This window comes from Cibotium barometz, chromosome 20 (genome assembly GCF_041138505.1).
Source record: "Cibotium barometz isolate CiBa-2024 chromosome 20, ASM4113850v1, whole genome shotgun sequence".
Taxonomy (NCBI): domain Eukaryota; kingdom Viridiplantae; phylum Streptophyta; class Polypodiopsida; order Cyatheales; family Cibotiaceae; genus Cibotium; species Cibotium barometz.
In genome coordinates, this window is record NC_141065.1 from 26,303,541 (window position 1) to 26,322,894 (window position 19,354).

Consider the following 19,354-nt stretch of genomic DNA (forward strand, 5'->3'; position numbering starts at 1 on the left):
CACATAAAACCTTTCCATTGCTTTATCTAGAATTCAGTCCCAGTGGAATCCATGGGTACCACACTATTTACATGTTAAAGAAGGTTCCTTTATTATAAACCTTAGAACAATGTATGTTAAAGCAAAGACCTTAATTGAAAACGAGGGATGTATATACCCCACCTTCAACCCAAGTTCCCTAGGTGGTTATATACACATAAAACCTTTCCATTGCTTTATCTAGAATTCAGTCCCAGTGGAATCCATGGGTACCCTTCCCTCTCCATTCTAGGTGGACAAAGACATTTAGAGCCCCTGCTAAGCATCCATTCCCCATAAGAGAGGTTCGTAACCTTCATGGTTGCCAATCCACCACTAGCTCCTTGGTCAAGGTAGCTAGCAGCTCACCCACCTAGGTCCGCCGCCCCCAATTATCCAGCACCTAGTGGGAACCAAACTCGATGGCCTTAGGGGTTAGCATCCATCAAGCCCCTCTAGAACCGAGGGTTCAACACCCTGCCCAAATAGCGGGTGTTAATCATAAAACAAGTATAATTTTTGACCTTGCGGTCCAAACAGTTTGGGGTACAAAGAATCACATAGTTTATTAGCACTATTGTCCCATACCAATAGTATTAATAAACGTTAAAATGGAATTATATTCCCCCCCTTAATAACTTGAAATTCATGCACCATGTGCAACCCGCAAGCACACAAACCTTAATTGTGGGTGCAATATGTGTTACCCTTATCACCATGCATATAAAATAATTGTGCAAAAACAAGTCTTTGTATTCATGTCCAATCACTCTAATGTTTTTCTAATTATCATTTTCCTTCTACTTTTATTAGCCTACCTTAGCGTAAAATTAAACCATTAAACAATAAATAAATCTAAAGGTTTAGGACACCAACCACATTTTTTGCTTGGACGGGCACTCCTTCACTTGTGGTGCTAAGGAAGCATCCAAAGGTTGCATCTCGGCATTAGGGGTGCATTGCATGCGCTTAAGTGCCATCTTCATTTTTATTCTCAAAAATAGTGAAAAATCAAGGTGAATTAAGCATTATTTTTACATAGGGATATCAAAAATGCATTGCTAAAATTTTTATCTCAATTCTAAATTTTCTAGTTTTTTCCTAAAAAAAATTTAGCTATTTTTTTTAAAAAAAAGTAGAAAATAGCATTTTAGGCCTAAAAATGCATAAAAAATATTAAAATTTTAGTTTTAAAATTAAAAAAATTTAGGATAAATAAAAGAGCTTAGAATTTTCATAATGGACTAATTTTACTAATTTTCCTTTCATGAAAATATTAATTTAGCTCATAAAAATAGCCAAAAATGATAAAAAATGACACTAATTTGGCTCTAAATCATTACTAAAAATTTTTCTTATTGATTTTAAATCATTATAGTATAATTACATACCTAATTAACATACCATAATTATCTAATTAAATTCCAATATAATTAGCTTTTTTTCCCTTAAGAAATTAATTAAAAATAGCTTACTTAATGCATTTAACATGTCTAAATATTATTAATTTTTCTTGGGAAAATTACTACACATTCACTAAGCCTAAGAGCTTTGATTTATATAATTAAATGCATAAATTATTTAGACTTGTATTTATGGCTAATTTTCTAAAGAAATTCTACCATTATTTTGCTACTATTAAATAATAAAGTAATCCAAATTTGAAATTTGGCATTACTTATGTGTAGTAGAGAATACAACACTTATTATTATGAAGTTGAAAAAATAATATGCATAGCTAATATGAAACCCCAAATGACTTAAGAATTTTTAATATTATTTTTAGGATAGTTAAATAAATAAGCATAATTTTGGAATTATGCATGTAATAGAGTAATCACATAATAGAGTAGTATAGTATGAAAACATAATATAAAGTCATAAAATTTTTCATGAAAAATGAAAAATTTCATTAAATCTTACCACGCAAGTATTTTGTTATGTAAGGAAAATATTCTCAGTATTTTCTGCAAGGTGATGGCCTTCCTTCAAGCTTGGGGTAGGATTCAAGCTATGAAAATTTTATGAAGGGGGGAGGGAGGTATTTATAGAAAAATTTAGGCTTGATGACTGTACCGGCCAGCTAGGATACCACTAGGACGCCATTGGGATGACTTGGGCTCCAAGGCAACTGACTGGGTAGTAGGGGAGGATGTGGCAAGTGATTAGGACTCCATAAATTTTGAATTTTACAAGTGGGGCTCCATTTTGGGCAGTTTAGGCAAGTTTGACTAAGTTTGTTGACCCAAGTCCTTAATCACCTGCCCAGCAGCTAATTAACTTTTCCTTTGGTAGCGTGACATAGCCCCTTTCTTGACCAATCAGATTCAGGATAAGGGAGACTTTCCCCCACTTTCCCCTTTCCTTAATTACCTAGCCACCTTTTTAATTACCTTTCCCAGACTAGCCCACTATAACCCCTTTTCTGTCCAATAGAAAATAGGATAAAGTCGACTTTCCTTTTTCCATCTTGAGTTGTCTCATCAGCTCAATCTTATCCTCTTATCCACTCTTATCCCAAGGTTCCTTTATTGATTTAAATTTCAAATCCTAAGGTACTCTTATTCATTTAAGCAACTATTGTACAATGGTTAACTAGTTAGACATTCAAAGTGTGCATAGATTTGCACAAGGGTACAAACTTGCACAAGGATGATAAAAAAACCATCTTTATTGACTTAACAAATATGAACATGATAGGCTTGGATATATATAAGGCCTAGTAATGGGGACATTACAATATGGCTAGCCGAAAGTAGCTTAACAGTGACGGTCAAAAGGCGGTGGCCGGTAGTCGGCGGGGGTGGTCCACGGGTGGCAGTCAATGGACGGCCGAAGGTGGACGTTTTCCACACATTGGCGGTTTTCACACATGGGGTGATTTCCCTTGTCTTGTAGGGAACCTCCTTTTTCTATAAAACAAGGCCTCTTCTTCACATGAAAGTAGTATTGTGAGAGCTCATAGAGTGCAAGATAGGGTGAAGCATAGAGGATGCTTCAAGGTTCATTGTAACCATTCCAATTTGAAGATTAAAGCACTAAGTGGCTCTTTTCCCATAATTGGTGAACCACGTATATCTTGTGTCAAATTCTCTTCTCTCTCTCTCTCTCTCTCTCTCTTATGCGTGATACCTTCTCTTGTTGCATGCATCACTATTGCTACTAAGTAATTCCTCTTATTTTCATAACTATACATACATACCTACATACATACATACATACATACATACATACATATATATATATATATATATATGTATATTTATATTTATTTATTTATTTATTTGTGTGTGTGTATGTGTGTGTGTGTTATGTATATTTATATTTATTTATTTATTTATTTGTGTGTGTGTATGTGTGTGTGTGTATGTGTATATATATATATATATATATATATATGTATGTATGTATGTATGTATATACATACATACATACATACATATGTATGTATGTATGTATGTATGTATGTATGTATATACATACATACATACATATATATATATATATATATATATATATATATATATATATATACATATGTATGTATGTTTATATATTGTGAGGGTCATGCCAAAGCTAGTCAATACTAATTCTACCTACTGGACTTAGCCATTACAAGTCTCCAACATCCCCCCTCTACCTGCGTGCATCACGCCCCATATAACAGCCTGCATTCCGGTTACCAACGTCCACAGTCAACGGACCAACCTCCCGAGTCCCACCTGCACCCAAATTGCCCTACTCCTGCAGCGCCGTCATAATGAACAATAGAGCCCCTCCTCCTCCTCCCCCTCCTCGTCCTTCTCCTCCTGCCATTTTCTCCATAGCTAACACAACATTCGAGCAAACACCTGATCTATTAACTTTAGCTATAATATTTCCTACATCCACCATGCAGAGAAATAGTTGTATTTGTGTTTTTTTGTGCGCTTCTAATATCTGTGCTGTTGAAAAGTCTATTAAAGGAAGACATCTTAACTACAATAATCATAAATTATCACCATAGCCATGGCTATTACCACTAAACCTGCAAATTTCAGAGCGCTCTCTCTCTCACTCACTCTCTCTCTCTCTCTCTCTCTCTCGACAAGAGAAGAATTGAAATACGTCCATAGTATAAGAGCCCCCCCCCATAGGCGCTAACCTTCGTTATGATTTCCTGCTGGCTGCGCAACAAAATCACTATCAGCTCTTTCCCCTTTCATTCACATTGCTACACTTATTAAGGCTGTGCACGCTCTCCTTCTCTGGGAAAATTCTATGGTGTGCATAGTGCTTCCTCTTCCTCACCCCTGGAAGAAGCTTGGCTGCCCGGCCACATTAACCTTAAGGCAACCCTCTTTGTCCTTCCCACAAGCCTACATCAGCAAACAACAAACAAGCTGCTGAATTCCCTACTACACGGGCACTATTTACATCCTTGCTCATTTTAGACATCACAGATCTCTTCATTCGCCCGCCTTTCTTCTTTCTCCGCATCTCCCTTGCCACTTTAGCCGCTACAGGGGCACCATGAATGACATAGAAATTCAGGAGAGAGTCATTGGTGCAGCTATCAGTGTAGTCACGATAGCATTGCTACATTGGCAGTCTTCGATCGAGTTCTTATTTCATGGAACTGAAGACTACACCCTCCATGATTCATACGAAGATACTGATGAGGTTATTACGGAGGTTATGCTTTCCATTGTGAATTGCATGGCTGCATGTGCGCTTGCTCGACGACGCAAGAAAAAATCTGCCTTGGGGGTGTGGTATGTCAAACCACGAAGCCGACACTATTGGCACACGTTCTTCCAATACACCGAAGGAGATGACATCTGCTTCGAGGAGAACATCAGAGTTCCTTGTACGTGCTTTGCGTTTGTGTGCGACTTGCTGCGGGTGGACTTGCAACAGAAACCAATCCCTCGACAAATTGCGGAGGCAGTCCCATCAAGAACATTAACTGTCGAGAAGAAGGTGGCAATGTCATTGCATCTCCTAGGAATTGGAGGACCAATACATAATGTTGCAAATATTTATGGCATGGGGCGTTCTACAGTAAGCAGGGTCTTTCGCCAATTCATTGCAGCCATGTTGAAACATACCTCCACTTTCATTCGTTGGCCAAGGAGGCTATTGGAGGTGCAACATGTGAAAGATGGCTTCCAGAAGAAGCAAGGGTTCCCTAATTGTTGCGGTGCTCTAGATGTCACTCATATCAACATGGAGCTACCTGAGGGTGAGGTACATGCCCATTGGTATGACAGGAATCATAATTACTCCATGACTTTGTAGGCAGTGGTCGACAGTGACATGCGATTCCTGAATATCATGTGTGGCATGCCTGGAGTATGCAACGACATTCGTATTCTCAGGAACTCCTCGCTTTTTGAGAAGGCTCAGGCAAACACGGTCCTCAATTGGCCTTCCTTTGAGCATGCAAGGCATTGCATACGGGAGTACATTGTTGCTGATGGTGGATACCTCGACTTACCGTGGCTTGTCACACCGTTTCCTGGCCCAGACACGGATGAGAAAACACAACAGTTTAACTTCAAGTTGTCCAGCACAAGGATTGTCGTTGAGAGGACATTTGGGCATCTGAAGCAGATGTGGGGTTACCTGCATCAATGCATCAAACATCCTGACATCGAGCTTTTGCCAAAGATTATTGCAACATGTTGCATTCTTCACAACATTTGGTTGCAGTTTGGTGCTTTTGAGGGACATGAGTGTGATGGGTGCGAGGAGACCACAAATCCTTCCGATGGGGTGGACATGCAACAAGACGCTGACACCAGAGACATATTGTACTCCTATATGTGTGCAGGTCATATGGATTGATTTGCGATACATTTTTGTATATCACAACATTGGGTTCTAGTAGCTCCACTGTACTCCTATATGCATGTTTGGCTATGTGTGCATGCTTTGCTTTGTAGTGCATGCTTTGCTTTGTAGTGAATTCTTAATATTAAATCCCTGCACTTTTGATAAGCTCTCAGCCTTGATCAAGTGTATAATATGTATGGCTTAGAAAACAAGTTCTCAACCTCTTTAACATACTCTTTGATTAAGGGTGGGATTACTAAAATGTGTAAAGATTGAGGTAGGTCAAATTACCAAGGTCTTTGTCTTTAGTTTAAGAGATGTATACATTTGATCAACCTTGATTAAGACTCTACTAAATTGGTCTTGTGTGTGTGTGTGTGTGTGTGTGTGTGTGTGTTGGTCATTACCAAGGTGTTTTCTTTTGGAGAAATAGATATTTCAACCTTTATTAATACCCCAGTGACTTGTAATAAATTGGTCGTGTGTGTGTGTGTGTGTGTGTGTGTGTGTGTGTGTATCTTTGAATGAAGTTAGGAGCAAGTAGGTACCTTGAAGAGGTTGGGCAAAAGAGGATAGTGTAATCAGCTTTGGTGCAAGTGAAGGTGCTTGTGGGATCATCAAATGCATAGCTGTAAGCTTTTGGGCAAGCTCACTTGAACATTTGAGAGTATGTGGATGGCTTGCATGTGTTTGGGTTCGCATACGTTCCTGAGCAGCAATACTCGGCCTCTCCAAATGCATCACGCGCTCTTGCACCCCACGATAGACGACCTTCCATCTCCAACATCCTCCGACACCACTTGCAATTCTACCGGACAATTCATATTCAAGTCCCGCGCACACTAGAGCCCGATACTGGCACCACAACAATTGGGATGTTGTACCCGTCGACCAGGCTAACATCATAGAAGTCTTGCTTCACATTTGCTTGGGTTCCGGCAATTGTGAACTCCGCCAATGTTGCTGGCGTAGCGGCACCTGTGCCTTGGCATTGTAGCTTGCCACCGCAATCACCCGAGGCACAACTCCCAACCCCAAACAAGGAGAATTTGCAGCCAGTTCGGCCCGAGAGCCTCCCGGACCAACCTGATGGAGCTTGGATGTTAACGGATTGGCCGGGTGAGAGTTCAAATCCTCCATTTGCGAGCAATGAGGATCCCGCATTGGAGAGAGTGCCGGGCCACACAGTGTGCATTGCCCACATGCAAATTCAATTGATTATCAACGCTGAAGAAACGAATTCAGTTTTCCATAAAACTTCAACAAGGCCCTGAACGATTGTTGCTAGTGTTTCAATGAATGCCAGATCAAGTTTATTGTATATGAATGTTGTCAGTATCAATGTTATATTTCTGCTACTTCTAGGAGCGGTTAAGGCAGCATGGTAAGCATATGGTGAGCTGAATCCGCCTATCCAAGTTTGCGCACTTCCACGTCTTCTTGTTCCAAACTTCTCAAAACTCTTTTTACGATGTGAACATTTGATAGGCTGAACGATGTGAACATTTGCATTGCACTACTTGCAGCCTTAGCACTCCCTATGCATGTGAGGGAACATTTAATTTGTGTGTTAGTGCAGGCCTTCACTTATGCCCATGTATAAGCTGCTGTGAGGTAGCAGTGCTATAAGTAGTGATGAAAAGCAACAAACTTTGACACAAAGCTCTAAATCAATGGTGCTAATTAATGAAGATGAAAAGCAAAAGCAGGGTATGTGCTTGTAAGACGCTTTTACTCATCCCATCACATGCTTGGCCCAGAGGTGTCACTGCGGCGCCATGTGAGGCGGCTGATGAGGCGGCGCGTCCCTGTGGCCATGCTTGAGGTGCCACTACATCAAAATGGCTGGCCACTGAAGCTCTTATCCCTGTGAGGCACACTTGTTTACAAGGCCCATGTTAATATGAATTGCGCTTGTATGCCATTACACGGTCTCACATCGCAGAATTACTAGGAAATGACAATGAAGTAAGAAACTGAACTAATTGTCGGAATGTATGATGGATATGTCAGTATGGGAGATAGGAACAATGACAGATGAAATCGGTAATATATGAGCATGGCAAAGAGTAAAGGGAAATAGGTAATCAAGCTAATGACAGCAGCTTTTATGGAATGTATGACAGTAGCATCGGTTAAAACATTATCAACTGACACCCTGCGTACATTGCCAATATAGAACACAAACATTTGAGAGAGACATACAGTTTATCTGATCCATGTTGGAAATACAAACGGTTTCAAATTGAAAACTTTCTAATGATACCAGGGATTTGTGACAAATGAAAAAAAAAAGCATTAATAATGAACCGTGAGAAGAAAAGCAAAAACCATGCAGAAGCAAGCAGCAACATGAGCCCTTCATGGTGTAGGATCACTGGGGCACCCTTCCCGGGAGGTCACCCCTCCCAATACTGTCGTCGCACATGCGCGCTTAACTGCGACGTTCCACAAATTGGCCTAGCCATCCAGACCCCAAAACCTTAAGGTGTTAGAGACCTCCGGTCTAGCCAATTTATGCAAGCCTCACAGCTAGGCACCATTCACAAGTTGGGCATATCCCAACAACCGCCCCCTTAAGCCAAACTTGGGACTCACCTGTCCCCACCAACATGGTCCAACCGGCTCAGAGGTTGAAATCACCATCAACATGGCCGTCTCCATGGACTCAGAGGTTGGATTTTCAACCATGGCTCTGATACCACTTGTAGGATCTCTGGGGCACCCTTCCCGGGAGGTCACCCCTCCCAATACTGTCGTCGCACATGCGCGCTTAACTGCGACGTTCCACAAATTGGCCTAGCCATCCAGACCCCAAAACCTTAAGGTGTTAGAGACCTCCGGTCTAGCCAATTTATGCAAGACTCATAGCTAGGCACCATTCACAAGTTGGGCTTATCCCAACACATGGACTCCTTGGTTCTTCATTGCGCAGACCACAGAGGGACCTTATGGAGTCAGCAAGGTTGTTTATGGATGAGCAGAGTGCTTGCCCATTATCGCGGGCAACTTCGTGGCGTGCCAACTCAAGCTTCATCATTCTCCTCGCCCGAGCCTCTTCTCTAGCATCCTTCCTATTCTTGGAGGTGTCAAGGAAGGAGGCTATTCTCTCAGAAGACTCTGCTATGTCTTCAAGGTAGTAGCAGTTGTGCGCTCACGCCGTTTGCGCTTTATCCCACCTGATTGCCCATCATCGACGGACGCGCCGCTACTTGTTGTAGGACCGTGTGGGTCTTGTGGTGGTTGCTCCATATTCATGCTAGCATGCTCTCCATGGGGTGTCTCTGTATTGGTGTTGTCTCCCTCATCACCTACATTGTCAATAGCACCATAGCAAGTGTACTTTAACTTCAAAGGATTAAAGAGAGCAAAACTAAGCAGCGTAATGCAAAGAACATAGCATACCTAGAGGGGTGGTCTCCTCGTCGAGAGAATCAAACAAAAGTTCGTCGACATCAACATTTCGCCTCCCGCCGAAAAGCTGTTCCATTTTGTCGTAGACTTCAAACTGGAATTCTTCGGTGGGAAGTCCCTTTGCGCGTCGTTCACGCATGTCCATTTGCCAAAATCTATTGCATGCTGATGGAATCCTTCGCTCGTAGTCCCTCACCCTCGTAAAGAGGGAATGGAGACGCTCCCACTTAGTTTTGCACTGGCTCTTGGAGCGATGCACACCACGGGCTCGACAAGCTTCCGAGATGCAGTGCCAACAATCGCGTGAGCGTGCATAAATCCCCCCTTCGTCTTGGGGTAGTTCCAATGCTTTCCTGCTCTCAAGTAAAATTAAAACTTCATGTGTACGCCAGTTGACGCGTGTCCCTGGTTGTGATGGTGGAGTGCTCATGCTTGGAGCTTGCACTGCACTATTTGTTTGTGTGGAGTTCGAGGGGGTCGGCGGGGTAGTACTGGCATATCGATGGGATCCAAAAGGGGCGGAGTGAGCTGGTGGTGTGCCTCATGGAGGAGTGATTAGAGATGGCCTAGAGGTACTGGCATGAGAAAATGATAAAGAGTTAGGAGGAATTGCTGGAGTTGGAGTGTGCCTTACCCGTGGAGGAGGTTGGGGAGGGGATATGCCTTGCATTAATAGATTGGTAAAGGGTGTTGATGGTGGAGTTTGGGGAGGCGAGAGGCCTCGCATTAAGAGACTTGTGAAGGGTGTCGAGGGTGGGGTTCTTTGGATTTGGGAGAGATCCATTGGGTCCTGCGAAGAGGTGCTGAGGTGTTGATTTGGGATGTTGCCGCCACCCAACGTCGTCACCACATTGATATTGTGAGCATCATCATCAAGTTGACTATCCATGAGTGGATAGGATGATGGAACCAAATCGGTGTCGTCTAGCCAAGCACTGTTTAGGTCCACGAGGGGACGAGATGATCCCATGGTGGGAGTCGTACTGTGTGTTAACCTGAAAAACAAAAGGATAAATTAAACAGTGTTATATTGCAGCAGCTCTATATTGCAAAGAAGTGTTATAATAAAGTAAACTTTGTTAATATAATTCTGCATTTTTTTAATGTATGTTCAAAAAAAGGAAAGTTTGCTGAAGCATTTGCTGAACGTAATGAAGAGACGGATACTATGCCAAACACAATGAGCAGATGGTAACATGGCTGAAGAGACTGAGGACCAAAGCCTGGCAAAGGAAAGCACAACAGTCATCAGTGAGATGAATGCATGGGAGCAAAAGGTTGCTACTCGTTCGCCTACAATCAGCTTGAGTGAAGGTGCAAGCATTGAAATATTTAACCCTGTAGCTAAAGAGGATTCCAGACGAATATTTGATGACCAGGCAACAGAGTGCTGAAGTTCGTTTAGTAGTACCCAAAGTGAGTTGGAGGATGAGAGCTCTGAAATAGACTGTAAGCTTCGTGAAGGAGATGGGGATAATGCATCTACGGAAGAACTAGTTGTTAAAACATCAAGAAGGTCGAGTTTTTAACAAGCAAAAATACTATTTAGTTGTGGAAGGTCATTAAGCAGGGCATATGCAAAATGCTTTAAACTGTGTCAAACATTTGCAGCATGAGTGGATCCTTCTAGGTGCAGTAAGCCGAGATACTCATAAGATAGCTCTTTTTCCTTTCACGCTGTGTGTGTGTGTGTGTGTGTGTCATAGTTTTTCCATACGGCAACCATACGGCAAACGCATACGGGTATGGAAGTATGGAAAAAGTATGGTTGAGACCCCCAAGAAATTCCATTCGTCAGATTTCATAAAGGGTAGGAAAAAACATGCTACATGCAACAACTATGTAGTGTTTGCAGTTCAAAAACTTGACAACCAATGCTTGAAAAACTTTATACACAACATTGGCTATTGATCAAGGTTAAACATAGATAATTTTTCAATTTACCATATAGATATAGTATGGTAAGTATGTTTTGATCATATCATACGCGTATCATATGCCAAATACCATACGAGTACGAAAGCATGGTAAATTTACCATACGATATGAAAAAAACTATGGTGTGTGTGTGTGTGCACGCGTCTCTCTCTCTCTCTCTCTCTCTCTCTCTCTCTCTCTCTCTGGATATGGATACAGGATATTTTTGTTGTGTTGTGCATGCAGCAGGAATACATGTCAAAATTTCCCCCCGACTCTCTGCCCGATCTCGGTGTGAGTGTCCAGCTACAGTACATTCTCTCTCTTGCGCTTTCTTGTGCAGTAGGCATGGATGGTGGTTTACTTGCACAAGGAGACTACAGAGTCCACAACTATGGAAATTGGAGAGCGTACCTGAGAGAGGGCGATTGGGGAGAGAGAGAGAGAGATGAGAGAGGGGGGTCGGGAGGGTGCGCTACTGGACCACTGGAAATGCACACCTCTGCGTCACTTTCGCATGGCGGCTCTTCAAGCTCCTGCACTGGACCAGCGCAGCACGGCCCAACAACAATCAATGTGTAGGAGCACTATGAGCTGAAGCAGCGCAGCACGGCCCAACAGCAGTAGAAGGCGTTCCCCTCATCTTTGAATGCATGGCGGTGCAACAGCGAATTGCATGGGCAACGCGTGGACGCCATTCTATTTCTGAGTGAGGAGTCACGACCATCAACCGGCTCCACCTGTGATTGCAGGTTCAAAAGGCGGTTCTACAGGTGTGGGGGGTGGTGTGGGTACCCCAGAGCAAAAATGCAGTGGTTACCACTTCAATGACGTGGAGTTGGGTCCAGGGAAATAGACACGCCTATGGGGCGGTCATTCCCTTTATGAAGGGCCCCTTAACTGCACCTTTAAAGGGCCTATGGGGGGGGGGCTCTAACTCCACTAATTAATTAAACACCCAAAACCGAATCTAGGATTTGGGTACCCTATTTCAAGGCCCAGGTTTAACCTAGGTATTTTTCCAGCACTAACATTAGAGTTAAACATTAAAAAAAACCTTATAAATTACCAAAAATCTAAGAGCGGATTCGCACATGGCATAGTTTACCCCCACTTGCTGAGGTTAGCAAACCCTCAACTTTAACAAAAGAGGCAAAGTTGAGCCACCCCCCTCCTCCCAAGACTTTCGTGTGCCAATGATGGTGCAGCATATCCTTGCCATAAGGCCTGCATGCGAATCCCTCCAAAGAGTTTTGAAGGACAATGCCCATTTAAAAAAAATAAAAATAAATCATTGTTTTTATTTTTACATTTTTGAGATGATTTGGGACTTTTATAGCAATGATACATTATTATAAGCCAAATGTAACCCCTTTTTTTCTTGAAGTTTGAACTTTGGGGCTTTTATATTGGTGATTCTTTACTATATAAGCTACTCAAACTAAGGTTGCTCTTTGACGCCTGTTTTACCTATTTTGGCATTTTTGCTCGTTTTTCAAGGGTGAAAATCTAATATGGTCATCAAAAAATACACTGAAATGTGTGAAAAATAGTAAAATACTATGAAAAACCTATATTTTGACGGGCACCCTTACATGTCAAAAATCAGCACTGTTGAGCCTCTTTATAGCTCTCCCTTATCTCTCTGCCTTTTCTAATCTAGGCTCCAATGAGATTCGCAAGTTTTAATCAGAGGTTTGATGCTTGCTAGATCAAACTTAGTACGATGTCGGCCGGTCAATCAATAGTTTGGAAGCAACAAGCTAGATCGGTCTGCCGACCTTGGCTCTCCAAAGAGAGTTCGATAGCCAAAGGCTCATAATCTGCCGACCTAGGCTCTCCAAAGAGAGTTCGATAGCCAAAGGCTCATAATCTCATTGGACCTAGTCTCATCTCTTGCCAGATCATCATGAGATTAGAGCCTTTCAGCAAGCAAGCTTAGACCTTATCCAATGAGACTCATAAAGCTCCAATCAGAGGTTTAATGCCTGCTAGATTAGACCTGGTTTACCAATGTCGGCCACTCAATCAATAGTTTGGAAGCAACAAGCTAGACCACTGATCTAAGCTCGAAAGAGATTTGGATTACTAGCCAAAGGCTCGTAATCTCATTAGACCTAGTCTCATATTGTTGGATATAATCATCCATATCCATTGCTATGTGAGAACTATCTCCAACCCCTCGCTTCTATCAAGTGACCTAAGCACTTATGTCATCCAAAATGTATCTAGTCACTTTGGATGTATCTAGTCACTTTAGATGTATCTCCCAAAGCTATATTGAAATAGAATTGGCTTCTTTGAAATAGATAACTTTTAGCAACAACAACATGAATTTGCATAACAATTGAATAGATTAGCCATAAATCATAAACAAAGCATAAGCAAAACATAATTGAGATGACACTTGTTGAGGGCCGATATTTTGAGGCAACCCCCCCTCGAAAGGCTATGTATTACTTGTGCTCAAGCACGATAACAGTCATCGTCCCGGGGAGTCTACCTTCTCATATGTAAGCATACCACGTGCGTTCATCAGGAGGGGGGTTTTATTACCAAAAAATTAAATAAATTTATAGAAATATATTTACGTGAGGGGTATTTAAATCCAATTTTGAAACAAACTCGTAAGTCTCTTTAAAGAAAAGGGATAGTTTTATCCCCCTTAAAATTCACAGGCAAGGGGATTTTTTAATACCACACTTGAACGCACATTTTATATTGGGATTCTATGTAGTGGACTCCCCGGGATCATTGTCTGAGCTAGAATACAACATATGAACCATAAGTTCTCAGGGTTTCCATTTCCATAGCAACTGTAGCTGTTGGAATTAGGGTTGCAGAGAAAAGCACACAGCTTGGAGACGACGAAGGAGGTGAACTGCACTCAATAGAGAGTCTCACAATAGAAAGATAAGATAGCCCTAGAATGATGGGCGTATATACAATGCACGGGAGAAAAAACCTCCTAGTGAGGGAAAAAGTGCCCGGCGGTCCTAAGTGTGTTCACACACATCACTACCTATGCATATGGTAACAAATCCCCCCTGGGAGTGATGCGGGGAACGAGAGCTGGCACATAGAGTATAGGGGAGTGCCATGCCCTAAGGACATGATCAGTCCACAAAGGGGAGTAAGCCTAAAGCTTTGCAGAAAGCTTCAAGCTTCTCACGAGACAATGCCTTTGTGAAAAGATCTGCAAGGTTGTCCTGTGTCGGCACATAAGCCAAGCTGATCTCTCCTGCTGAGAGCCTCTCCCTGACATAGTGATAATGCACCTCAATGTGCTTGGTGCGAGCATGAAAAATTGGGTTCCTCGCAACTGCCAATGCGCTCTGACTGTCAGTGTAGATAGTGTTGGCACTGTCATGTCCAATACCCAAATCAGCCATAAGTCGTCTGAGCCATACACACTCAACCGTAGCTGTGAAAACTGCCCTGTACTCAGCCTCACAACTAGAAGTGGCCATAGTAGGTTGCTTCTTGCTCAACCATGATATGCATGAACTGTAAAGAAATTGGCTAATTCAATTTACTACCTGCAGATGACTTATAGCATGACACATGAAATAACATAGCAATTGGAGAGATTTGTTATTAATTTGGAGAGTTTTCGTTAATATGCAGAGAGTTTTGTTATCTACTCTAGCAAGCACAATCAATAAACAAAAGATACAAGACACTCGCTGAGGGCCGGTGTTTTTGAGGCCGGCCCCCCCTCGAAAGGACTATGTATTATCTTTTACTCAAGGTCGATAACAGTCATCGACAAGAGTCATAATACAACTTAGGAACCTTTGGTTCACAGAACTTCCATATCCATAGCTAAGAAGCATATGGAGGCTTGAAAACAAGTGTTTCTTACCCTTAAATCCTTCAAATACCTGCAAACAACAAGATCTAGCAGAGAGAAGGTGTAGAGAATAGTATGTAGATGTTATGTACACATAGCCCTGGTGTAGAGACTATGTAAAATAGTAGAGCTACGAAGGAGGGCAGCCCAATAGGTGAAGAGAAGAGACCATAAGAGAGCTCTGCCGTGTAGAGATCTGTGAGAGAAGACTCCAGCACCTGTCAGATCCCAAAATTGAGGCCTGCACCTTCTTTTATTGCTCCCAGAAGCTCACGTGTTGCTTTTTTCACCTCTCTCCTGCTTTTTCAGTGACTTGAGCCCCAAGAAAAGCTAATACCTCTCTCATCAAGGGGGCGCCTCCATTTCCTCCTGATTTTAGGGTTCTGCCACCTCATGCCTAGCTTTTCTAAGCTCCGGTTCCCACCTGCAAGCCCTTAGCCCCATGTTTCAGCCCTTTTCCCCCGCCCGTGAGCGGTATTTGGCCATTATCTGGGGTCCTGGGAGTCCGTTTGACCCACCGTAAATCATATTGAAGTCCCGTAAATTTTGTCCAAGGCACTTTTGAGTTGGCATTACCTTCCCGGCACCTCCAATGCCTGAATGCACGTCATGCCTACTTAGTGTTAATTAGAATTAACACTCTCTTTCTAGAATTCTAGAAAGAGAATATTCATATTTGCACTTGTAAAGGCATATTCTTTTATTTGGCACTAAATAATACCAAAATACACCTTACTGCAAAACATAGCCTCATTCTTATGCTTTCCTTTGCACCCTCTCTCTAGATGGCCACTTTTTAGAGAGAGAATGACCTGTGAAGCAACCATATAGCAATTTGGTAACATTACCCCGCCCTTAAATCATAGTCGTCCTTGACTATGCTTGTATTAAGGGACACCGAGTCATAACATAGGCTTAGGATCCACTTTTAAGCCGTTTACACCATTCCACAATAGGTTGCTAGACTATTGGGTGCAGTTAAGCGTGTAAAACTTCTTAGAGCCATAACACCATTCCATAATATATTGCTCAGTCTATTAGGTGCTTGATGGGACAAGTGTGTAATCATATAGCTAACTAAAATTGACATAGGCCATAGCACCTTCCCGTCGTAGAGTGCCAATCTACTCGGTGCAGTTAAGCATGTGACAAACAAAATACATAGCATGCAACATAATAAAGAGAGACACATAAAAGTGAAAAACTTTGTTTCTTTATTATCTTTGTTCATTGATACATCGATGTCTTAGGTACTTAGCTTATGGATAGCATTATAGTCATTGACCAATGTCATTGACTCTTTGAGCTGAGGCTCCATCATCCACCTAGAATCATCAAAAGAATAATTTTTGAACTTAATTAAATACTTACGAAGTACCTTACCGTTACGTAGGATTTTATCCTCATGTCGAAGAATAGCTTCAGGAAGCAAAATTTCTTCCAACTCTTCAAATTCAGGGGGTTCTACTTCAAGAGGCTCCGTAGGAGGTATCCCCTTGAATGGTTTAAGTAGGCTTACATGGAAGGCATTATGAATGTGCCAAGTCGATGGCAACCTTAGCCTATAAGCCGTTTCATTTACTCTTTCCTGAATTTGAAATGGTCCATCATAGCGGCGCGCTAACTTAGCGTAGAACTTTTGATGACCTGAGTGCATTCCTTGCCAGTCTTTGCCCGTTGTATGCTGCAATCAAGCCTTTGAAAACCTTAGCAATACCCAATCATCTACCTTAAATTCAAGGAAACGCCGATGCTTATTAGCCGCTAATTTTTGCCTTTCCTGAGAGTCTTTTATGGCGTCTTTTATCTTCTGAAAAGAACTTTGAAGATCACGCACATACTCATCAGCTGCAAAAATCTTTTGATGCATCCTTAGAATGGGTGGAACTTTTGGTCGTCCTTCAACTACTTCAAAAGGAGACTTTCCTTTAGGCGTATGTACAGTGTTATTGTACGCATACTCTACTAAATGTAAATACCTTTCCCATTGATTTCTTTGATCTACTTCATTGACATAATTCTTTAGTAGATCTAATATGGTAGAGTTGACTATCTCGCTTTGCCCATCAGTCTGTGGATGATAAGCATAGGAGAATTCCAACCTTGTTCCCATATTTTTGAATAGCCCTCTCCAAAAGAGACTCGTCATGCGAGGGTCTTGATCAAAGACTATTGACTTTGGTAGGCCGTGATACTTGAATATCTGTGAGATAAATAGCGTTGCCATATGATGTGGTTTGATAGTCTTTTTGACAGGTATGAAATGTGCTTGTTTACTAAACCTGTCAACTATCGTCCATATACCTGTATTTCCATGAATTGATTTGGGTAAACCAAAAATAAAATCCATAGAAATACTTTCCCAAGGAGCATCTGGGATTGGTAATGACTGTAGCAACCCTACTGGTTTACCTCGATCATATTTTACCTTTTGGCACACCATGCATTTAGAAACATAATCTTTGATGTCTTGTTTCATAGATGGCCAGTAAAAATATGTCTCTATAGCACTCGTAGTGGCTGTTATGCCCCTATGTCTTGCATAAGGAGGAGCATGGTATTCTAGCATAACCTTATCTCTCAAATCTTTAGTAACACATAGCCTAGAGCCATAAAAAAGAAATCCATCTTTTAAGATATATGGATCTTGTGTCTTCCCTATGCTCAAGGCAGACATGACATTAGCAAAATCTGGATCAATAGCATACGCATCTACCATATAGGCTAGATTGTTGTGGTACGTAATTGATACAGCATTTGCGCTTGTTCTTCTAGAGAGAGCATCTGCCACAGAGTTATGCTTACCAGGAATATGAGCAATATGAAAATGAAATTGAGAAAGAAAGTTTGCCCATCTCATTTTCTTATCAGACAACTTTGTCTGAGTCATGAAGTACTTAATACTTTGGTGATCTGTCCTTATAATGAAGGGATTACCAAGTAGATAGTGCTTCCATGAATCTAGTGCATGAATTACCGCTAGTAATTCCTTTTCATAGATTCCTAGCACTCTTTCTTGTGCATGTAATCGGCGACTCTCATATGCTATAGCGTGCCCTTCTTGTAAAAGAGCAGCACCTAAGCAGTCACCACTAGCATCACATTCGACCTCAAACGGCTTCGTGAGATCAGGTAATATGAGCACTGGCTCAGTCATAAGCTTTGCCTTAAGCTGTAGAAAAGCATTGTTTTCTCTAGCTGTCCATTGAAATTTGACCTTTTTCTTTGTCAAATCATGGAGTGGTCCTGCTAATATGGAGAATTTTTCAATGAATCTCCTATAGTAAGAGCACATCCCTATGAAGCTTCGGAGTTCATGTAGATTCATTGGTTGAGGCCATTCTTCTATTATCTTCAACTTTTCGGGACCCATACGAATACCCTTTTTGGAGATAATATGACCCAAATAGCGAATCTCTTCAAGAAAGAACTCACTCTTCTTAGCATTAACATAAAGCTTGTTATCTCGCAGCTCTTGGAAAATAGCTTTGAGATGTTCTTTATGCTCTTCTATGCTCTTCGAGTATATGATGATATCATCAAAGAATACTGCTGTGTACATGCGATGCTTGCAAAATATGTGGTCCATCATTCGATTGAATGTGGCCGGTGCATTTGTGAGTCCAAAAGGCATCACAAGAAACTCATAAAGATCGAAAGTAGTGCGGAATGCGGTCTTGTGAATGTCTTCTGGTACGATGCGAATCTGATGATATCCACTTTTGAGATCTATCCTACTATAGTAGGAAGACGCTTGGAGTTTATCAAAAAGATCCTCAATCCTTGGAACCGGAAAACGATTCTTAATAGTGTTCTTGTTTAGTGCACGATAGTCCACACACATACGATATGAACCATCCTTCTTTTGCACTAGTAACACAGGTGAGCAAAAAGGAGACGAGCTAGGTCGTACCATCCCTTTTTCAACTAGCTCTTGAACTTGAGACATAATCTCTTCTTGCTGAGCAAGAGAGACTCTATATGGTGGTTTGTTAGGCGGTGAGCTTCCCGGAATAAGCTCAATCTTATGATCATCTATTCCTCTTGTTGGAGGTAACTCCATAGGAATAGAGTCAATAAAACAATCCGAATACTCATCAAGAAATAGTTTAAAACTTGTTTCTTCTTTGGATGAGTCTTGTAATTCAGATGCTTGAGAATTTGTTTGAACATTAGTATCCTTGACAAAAATCATGTACGCTGAAAGGTTTGATTTTATTGACTTTTGAAAAGCTTCATGAGATACAAGTGGGATAGTGTGTCGCTTATCATTTACTTGCAAACAAACTTCTCTACCTCTATGCTGAAAAGAAATATTCCTATCAGGGAATTTCG

At 41.5% G+C, this 19,354-nt stretch overlaps 1 protein-coding gene and 1 pseudogene across 1 annotated transcript; both read right to left on the reverse strand.

The window, feature by feature from the left end:
- Window positions 1–6,238: 6,238 nt before the first annotated feature.
- LOC147627715 (thaumatin-like protein 1 pseudogene) lies at window positions 6,239–7,030 on the reverse strand (annotated as a pseudogene).
- Window positions 7,031–8,062: 1,032 nt separating this feature from the next.
- LOC147627716 (uncharacterized) lies at window positions 8,063–11,240 on the reverse strand. Its single transcript, XM_086815116.1, has 2 exons — window positions 9,241–11,240; window positions 8,063–9,146 (listed from the first exon to the last, which is right to left on the reverse strand). The coding sequence occupies exons 1-2, from the start codon at window positions 9,677–9,679 to the stop codon at window positions 8,959–8,961; spliced, it is 627 nt and encodes a 208-aa protein (XP_086671242.1). The 5' UTR covers window positions 9,680–11,240; the 3' UTR covers window positions 8,063–8,958.
- Window positions 11,241–19,354: the final 8,114 nt, after the last annotated feature.

Bases quoted from the DNA above. Each gene is read 5' to 3' on its own strand.
- LOC147627716 (XM_086815116.1), bottom strand. From the start codon at position 9,679: ATGAGCACTCCACCATCACAACCAGGGACACGCGTCAACTGGCGTACA. The intron at 9,147-9,240 runs GTATGCTATGTT...TTGACAATGTAG, and splicing joins CGAGGAGACCACCCCTCTAG to GTGATGAGGGAGACAACACC.